This window comes from Plodia interpunctella, chromosome 3 (assembly GCF_027563975.2).
Source record: "Plodia interpunctella isolate USDA-ARS_2022_Savannah chromosome 3, ilPloInte3.2, whole genome shotgun sequence".
NCBI lineage: Eukaryota > Metazoa > Arthropoda > Insecta > Lepidoptera > Pyralidae > Plodia > Plodia interpunctella.
In genome coordinates, this window is record NC_071296.1 from 5,958,185 (window position 1) to 5,966,734 (window position 8,550).

Genomic DNA, 8,550 nt, shown 5'->3' on the forward strand with positions numbered 1-8,550 from the left:
TAGAAGTCTGTCCTGGCTTCGCTCAGGTAAAACCATAATAAAAAGTTGCCTATGTCACTCTAGAAGGTTTCGTCTATCTCTGTGCCAAATTTCATCAAAATCGGCTCAGTAGTTTTAGAGTTTAACCATTACAAACAAAAATACAAATATTTTCTCTTTATAATATTAGTACGGATAAACAGCTTTAAATATATCGAAAAATAAAATCTTATTTCAACAATTTTAAAACAGAAGCCGTACCAAGTCCGGAATGTGTAGCTGACGAGGAATGCGGTGCTGCAGAAGCGTGCGTTTCGCAGCGCTGCGTATCAGCATGTGCAGGCGCTTGCGGAGCCGGCGCTCTATGCGAGGCAATACAACACCGCGCGCGTTGCCGCTGCCCACCCGGCACAGCCGGTGACCCATCTCGAAATTGCTACACACGTAAGTTGTGTCACGACATAGTAACATAGCATCGATATTTATGTTGATATCTAGCAATCGTTCAACACGGTACGCTTACTGTCCATTATTGTTTCAGCTGAATGCACATCCGATGACAACTGTCCCTTCGACAAGAGCTGTGTCAATAATTATTGCCGAGATCCTTGCACCTTGGGATCGCCATGTGGTCGTGATGCTATATGCGAAGCTGTCGCTCACGTCCCCACCTGTCGGTGTCCTGCTGGCACTCAGGGTGACCCACATCGCACTTGTATCTCTGCTGTTTGCCATTACAATGAAGACTGTGACGACACTCAAATATGTAACAGACTCAACCGTGTTTGCCAGCCTGCCTGCTCAGAAAACTCTTGTGCTTCAGGTGCTTTGTGCACTGCTCGTAATCACAGGCCAGACTGTACCTGCCCATCAGGTCGCTCTGGTGATCCCTATTCGACCGGTTGTAGCAAAGAAATTACCACAGAATGTACATCAGACTCAGATTGTGCTGCACCTCTTGCTTGTGTTAATTCCCGATGCATTGACCTCTGTCTGAATAACCCATGCGAATCTGGCCTTCTATGTAAAACAGTGGACCTTCTGCCACTACGAGCAGTTGCTTGTATATGCCCTGATGGCGGTCGTGCCGCTCCAGATAGCGGTTGCCGAACACCACCTTCAGCTGAATGTACTTCAGACTTCGAATGTGCCCTCAGTCAAATTTGTCGTCGCGGAAGCTGCGTGGAGGCTTGCAAAGCTGATCCATGTGGATTCAACGCCTTGTGCGAATCAAAAGATCACGCTTCGCACTGCAATTGTCCTCAAGGCTACAATGGAAACCCGAGAATCGAATGCAATCCAGGTATGATATAGTGCAACGCAATAGTTTTACAGTAATACTTCAATTCGAAAAAATATTTAAAGTACCATCGGGCTATTATTATAAAATCAGTTTATCATCAAATTCAGTCAGACAAAACATGTAAGTGAAACTAAATACCTGAGGAATTTAGTTTCACACTTTCAACTTTCACTTATCCGGTTGAAAACTTGAAATCAAAAACAAGCTTCTTAATAAAAACGTTTACTTGTACAGAATCAAGACAACCTACAGCAGAATGCTACAGCGATGACGAATGTCATTCCGAACGTGCATGCATCAATCGCCTGTGTGTAAACCCATGTACAGACACTTGTGGACCCGGTGCACTGTGTCGAGTAATTGAACATAAGCCGCAATGCACCTGCCCAAAAGGATTTACAGGTGTCGCAACAGTTCAATGTATTCCACGTAAGTACATTTGATAAAAAAGACAGGTTAAGTGCGGGTTGAACTTGGTGAATGGGATAACGTAGAATTCATATAGGTTTTCGGGTAATCTACAAGCAATTTTATTTTGTATTTTTTTCCAAATTTTATGCTCAGTAGTTTCGGAGATCAAAGTTTAAAATTTAAACAACATTTTTTAAAATAAATACCACAGCGCGCAAATTTAAAACCACATTTTTTTCTGGAATTAGTTACATTTAAAATCACTAGCGCCATCCAACCATTTATTAAGAAAACTACCCTTATTAAAAAATATATATTTACTCTTTACGTCTGTGTTTTGGTCATATAATTACACCATCTTACTAAATTTCACCTGATTTGACCCAGTAGATTCGGAGCACCAGTAAATAGGCTGTGACAGACGGATGGACAGACAGACACACGAATGATCCTTTATGGTTCTGTTTTTTAGTAGAGTAGTTTTTACTCGGTGGTCTGATTTCGCATCTCAAATTCGTATTATGATGAAACTTACACTTTTCAAATATGAGAAATGATAACAATATTTTGTAGTAATGCCAATAAAACGTTCGTTCGTAGTCCTATTTTTTTTTTCAATAAATATTAATTTGTTTTCAGCATCAGAAGGCTCAGTGGGCTGCAAAGCCAACTCAGAATGTCCATTATCGCAAGCGTGCATTAATGGTGCCTGTGCCAATCCATGCTCTTGCGGCACCAATGCACAATGCAACGTTATAAGACATCACCCAGTCTGCTACTGTGAAGACGGATACTCAGGCAACCCTTACTCTGGATGTACTAAAGGTAACATTTTATAAAATTGAAAATTGTATGTTATTGTCTAACAGTCGATCTTTACTTAAACTTACCCGTGGACTTGAAGATCAACTCACAAGGACTACGGGTAAAACTCCTATAATGCCTAACATAGGATATTTACTAAAATAAATAGCAAAACCTTTTATTCAAATATTTCATAATTATACATTTATATTTTTGTTATATTGTTCACAGTTGGCTGTACTTCGGATTCTGAATGTTCTGACAGCGATACCTGCTACAATGGCGCCTGTATAAATCCCTGTATCATAGAAGCACCTTGCGCTATAAGCGCCGAATGTTACGGAGAATCACATCGACCAAATTGTAGATGTCCAATAGGTACTACTGGAAATCCATACACGAGATGTCGCTCAGCGGAATGCCAAATTGATAATGATTGTAACGACGATAGCGTCTGTGTAACAGGAGTATGTCGCAATGCGTGTTCAAATTACGACCTCAATCCTTGTGCCAATAATGCTGAATGTTTCGCACGAAATCATGCAGCCTCCTGCAAGTGTCCACCTGCGCTACCATTTGGAGATCCATTGACTCATTGTGAGAAACTAAACGTAGTCGGTGAACCTGAATGTCGTCTAGATAGCGATTGCCCCAGCGGTCATGCATGTCTCAAAGAAGAATGTCGCGAGGCTTGCACGGAATTGAAACCATGTATAGGTAATTCTCGGTGTACTGTTTCCGATAGTGTACCTTTTAGAACTTTAATATGTCGCTGCCCAGATGGGTATGTACCGGATGAAAGAGGTTCGTGTAAACCTGCACAGTTACCACCACTAAGCTGTTCTTCAGACCGAGACTGCAGTGACCAAGAGTCCTGCGTCAACAGAATTTGTCGCAACCCATGTAATTGTGGAGATAATGCAGAATGCTTTGTTCGAAATCATCGCCCCATTTGTTCGTGTCATGAAGGATTTGATGGAGATCCGTATCACTCATGCCGTACAGTCGGTTGTCGTGCCAACTCAGAATGTGAATCAAGTGCAGCATGTATCAATGGAAACTGTATCAGTCCTTGCTTATTAAACAGCACATGTGGACCAAATTCTGAATGTTACGTGGAAAGAAATCAGCCACTTTGTCGTTGCCGCCCTGGTTTCGAAGGTGATGCCTATGCTGGTTGTAACGCAGTTGAATGTAGATCAAATGGAGACTGCCCACAAAACAAGCAATGCCATGCTCATCGTTGTGTAGATCCTTGTCTTTCTGATAACACATGCGGTAACTACGCAATTTGCCTAGTACGAAATCACAATGCTATGTGTAAATGTGAACAAGGCTATACAGGTAATCCATATGTAGAATGTAAACCACAAAGAACCGTTGAATGTTACGTAGACGCCGATTGCCCATCTAAACTTGCATGTTTGTCATCTAAGTGTGTGGAACCATGTACAACTCTCCAACCGTGTGCAATACCATCTCGCTGTGAAGTATCACCTACTTTACCCGTTCGTACTCTGCTCTGTACATGTCCGCCTGGATATGTAAGCAGCGGTGGTGGTATGTGCCGCCCTACAACACCTATTCTTGACGTCGAATGTCAGAGCGATACTGATTGCACTACAAATAATGCCTGTATAACTTCTGTTTGTAAGAACCCATGTGAATGTGGGCCTAATACTGACTGCCAAATCAAAGATCATAAGCCAGTTTGCGCATGTAGACCCGGTTATATTGGCGATGCACGACTTGGATGTTACAAGATTTTATGCCAGTCAGACTCTGAATGTTCTGACGATGAGACTTGCATCAATAGCCGTTGTATACCTGCCTGTTCTATTGAATCTGACATCTGTGGTGAGTCTGCTGAATGTTACGGCACGGATCATCGGGCCTCTTGTAGATGTAAAATTGGTACTGTAGGTAATCCATCCATAGCTTGTACAGCCATCGGCTGCCGTGCCAACAGTGATTGTCCGCCAGATAAATCGTGTATTAACTCAAAATGTGTAAACCCATGTACACCTGAAACTTGCAATGACTACGCTGAATGTAGAGTCCATTTACATGACATCCACTGTGTTTGTCCGCCTGGCTATCGAAGCACAGAAACAGGTTGTGAAAAAATAAAGGAACCACAATGTATATCTGATATCGACTGCCCGCCTGGAACTGCATGTCTAAATGCAAAATGTGTCAACCCTTGCCTAGAAATCAAGCCGTGTGGAAACAATGCAGAATGTAAAGTTGCCGATACACTGCCAGTACGAACAATGATCTGCGAGTGCTTGCCGGGATACAAAGGAAATGCTTTGTTAGAATGTACACCAAATAGAAGTAAGTTTAAATATTTTAAATCTTGATTTTTTAATCTTTACTACTCTACCTACTCTAATAATATAATAAATTTCAAGGGTTTTATTTCACTGCGTCAAACTTTAGGGCTACCAGTCTGACTGAAGCCACATGAGCTTAAGTAATTTAATTACTTTTTCGTTTGTCTTTATTTGTCTTAAAATAATATAGCGAGATATTTAATTTTAAATAATAATATATCTGCGAGATATATAATTTTAAATAAAAATATTTATATATTTCCAGTACCAATTGCAAAATGTATTGATGGACAAGGAATAGACACACTAGGTGAATGTGCACCATGTTACGAAGACGAAGGTCGCATTGTCGACAGCCGTGGCCGGTGTGTATGCGATACTGAACGCGGATTCTCTCCGCGAGGAGACATCTGCGTGCAAGCAGGATGCCGCGCCGACGACCAATGCGATGATCACTCTCGCTGCATCAACGGGGCATGTGTCGAGGCTTGTGCCGCTGAGCCTTGCGGAGTGGCCGCCTATTGCAATGCCACTAATCATCGCTCTATCTGCACATGTAAACCAGGCTACGTTGGTAATGCTCGCGTCCACTGTAATGCTACTACTCCACCGGACCACAACTACCGCACAGATTTCCCTATACCAGAGATGCAAGTAAGTAGTCTACTAAGAGTAATAACAAAATTTTAATTACATTTTAAACAAATGATAATCATATACGGACACTGTATGTTGTATTAATAGTAGATTTTATTCATTTACAAAATGAAGTTTAGCATCATGTGATCATGATGCTAAACTTCATAGTATCAATCTTAGTAAACATATCAAAATACAGCTTTACTTCTTGTTTTCCTTTTAGGTTAACTGCGAAGCAAATGGTGTCCGTGTCAGCTTAAAAATTAAGGACTTCAATGGAGTATTATACGTGAAAGGATACAGTAAAGACGAACGCTGCCACCGAGTTGTGCACACTTCTGAAAATCAAGAAAGCCCAGTGGACTTCACTGTTCACTTTGGAGACTGCGGCTTAGTGCATATTAACGTAAGTTATGTCTTTGAATAACTGGTTTACATATTCTAGGCTAGGAAATTCTTAAAACAAGACTTACTAATATTAATATTTTCACAGGGTTTGGCAAGTTTTGTATTAGTAATGCAGAAACATCCTAAACTAGTGACATCCAATGCTAAAGCATTCCACATAAAATGCATCTACCAAACTGGTGAAAAGAATGTGACTCTAGCATTCAACGTTTCGATGCTCACCACCGCTGGAACCATAGCTAATACTGGGCCACCGCCCACGTGCTCAATGAGAATTGTAACTCGATCTGGTGACCAAGTGAGCTCTGCTGAAATCGGAGAGAATTTGGTTTTACAAGTTGACGTACAACCTTCAAGTAAGTAATACTAAAATAACAAGAAAAATAATTTAAGTATGAATTACGGAACGTGTAATTAATACAAAATTTTACACTTTTAGGTATATACGGTGGTTTTGCTCGAAGTTGTATCGCAAAGACCAGTGAAGTGTCAACGAAAGCTGAAAATGAACATATTGTAACCGACGCAGATGGTTGTGCTACGGACACAGCCATTTTCGGAGAGTGGGAACGAAGTGAAGACGGCAGTGCTCTTCGAGCGTCATTTAATGCTTTCAAATTCCCAAGTAGTGACAATATAAGATTCCAATGCAATATTAGAGTCTGCTTTGGTAAATGTCAACCGGTAAGTAGAAAATAACTTTCCCAATTATTTTAAAAGATATATATTATAGACTAGCGCCTCTCCCCGGCTTCGCTCGAGTAAAACAAAAAAAGGAGCCTGTTGCTCCTGAAGGTTTCGTCTATATCTGTGCCAAATCTCATCGAAATCGGCCCAGTAGTTTTAGAGTTCATTCATTACAAACAAAAATACAAATATTTTATTTTTATAATATTACTATGGATAAGAATTATAGACAAGATGATGATAGTAATTTGTGCAGTGTTAAAAGAAATAGAAATATACAATTAACTACTTTCATATTCCAACATTTCGTAACATTTAATAATTGTAATAATTCTTCATTTATCTGTACGAACAGGTTAATTGCCGTGGATTCGACGCTTTCGGAAAACGAAGAAAGAGAGAAGCGATCGATAACGAAGTTCGTCTGGTAAGCAACGAAGGTCAACTCAGGGAGGAGGTGACGGTCGAGTCCAACCCTATTGTTGCGCTGGAGCGACGCGACCCATCTCGGGTAGCACGGCAGCGCGACGGTTCCGGCTTAGAGGGTGGTCCGGGCAACGCAGGCGAAGTGTGCGTGTCGGCTGCTGGGTTGGCAGTAGCCTTAGCATTAACTGCTCTACTGGCGCTGGTGGCCGTGGCAGCTGCTGTCGCGTGCTGGCTGGTAGCGTGGAGACGCGCGCGGCCGCCGCCCGCACCGCTGCCGCACCCGCCCGACTTCCCAAACCCGCTGTTCCAGCGCTAAGCGCTGCCCGCAGTTGCTAGTCCGCGCCCCGCTCCTCCGCCGGCGCCGGGCGGTGTTGGCTCTTCCTTCTCCTCATACGGCTTCATTCTGTGCGCGCCGCCGGAGGACCGCCGGGCGAGGGCGTCGTGAGTGCCACCCTCGCCGCGCTCACAACGCCCTACTTTAGATTATTTTATTTTTATATAATAATTTTATAATATTTCTTTTTAACGTGGAATCGTCGCCTCCTTGAAGTTTTGTGATATTCATATAATATAAATATTCGAAAACACCATTATATGTAAAATAAAGCGAATATTGAATATACTTTAGGATAAGAAAATAATAATATTAATAATAAATAACGAGTTTTATTTAAATTAACAATAGATATAAGTACATAATAATGGAGACTAACAGAAACGAGAAGTTCCACTCCAGTCCTACTTCCAATTCCGCAAACATCTATTAAGATCGCAATATAAAATCGCAATTAGTACAAACCTCGAATCGAAACCAGAACCTATAATGGCAAAATTTACTTTATACGGGCTAATTTTATTTTATACCAGGGATGGGATTCATTAAATATTAAAGCTTTGAAGTTAATTACTAACTATAACCGTTGAGGAGTTCCCTCGTTGGGAGCCGTTTTTAGGGTGCAAAATCGGGTCATGGTCATGCTCATGCATTGTCATACAAACTAACGAGTGTACTAAATTTCAGAACAATCGGTTGAAGAAATCTGGTTCATTCCACCCAAAAATACATACTGACATACATTGCAAGTTAAATAAAATCTTGTAAACATAAATGCGATTTGCTGTTTTTCATAAAAAAATATCTACATGTCACGTAATACGTGACATGTAGATATTTTTTTACAGAACAGGTATAGATTTTGATACACCTAATTGAGAGCCAATAAAAATTAGATAATCAAATAATTATTTTGATTTTTTTAATAACTCGCTAAATATCCCACAAATATTGCATGCTTGTTACTCAATCATACAAAATCATTTGGGGAGATTGCGATAAAATTAGGTAAACGGTAAGAGCGGACATTTACTTAATTTATTGGATTTATTGAATTTGTAGTTAAATAACTGGATAAAAGATAAAGTAGATGTGACCATCGATCTAGACAATAATTTGATTCTCGTATTTTAATCCAGCTGAAATTGCTGGAATAATCGGAAACTTAAAACGAGAACAACCTTCATCTCTCGGGTATTCCATTACTTTCTAGGAATTAAGTG

The 8,550-nt window shown here is 40.7% G+C and overlaps 1 protein-coding gene across 10 annotated transcripts in view; it reads left to right on the forward strand.

Annotated features, from left to right (window-relative positions):
* dpy (dumpy) overlaps positions 1 to 7,653 on the forward strand; it is a 108,191-nt gene extending 100,538 nt beyond the window's left edge. For all 10 annotated transcript variants that reach the window (XM_053767126.1, XM_053767135.1, XM_053767142.1 and 7 more), the window contains 10 exons: positions 232 to 423; positions 521 to 1,282; positions 1,517 to 1,711; positions 2,333 to 2,518; positions 2,729 to 4,834; positions 5,099 to 5,487; positions 5,696 to 5,878; positions 5,966 to 6,236; positions 6,320 to 6,564; positions 6,923 to 7,653. In XM_053767126.1, coding sequence (XP_053623101.1) covers positions 232 to 423; positions 521 to 1,282; positions 1,517 to 1,711; positions 2,333 to 2,518; positions 2,729 to 4,834; positions 5,099 to 5,487; positions 5,696 to 5,878; positions 5,966 to 6,236; positions 6,320 to 6,564; positions 6,923 to 7,309 — 4,916 coding nt within the window. In that variant the 3' untranslated portion in view covers positions 7,310 to 7,653. The remainder of the gene's footprint in view (positions 1 to 231; positions 424 to 520; positions 1,283 to 1,516; positions 1,712 to 2,332; positions 2,519 to 2,728; positions 4,835 to 5,098; positions 5,488 to 5,695; positions 5,879 to 5,965; positions 6,237 to 6,319; positions 6,565 to 6,922) is intronic.
* Positions 7,654 to 8,550: the final 897 nt, after the last annotated feature.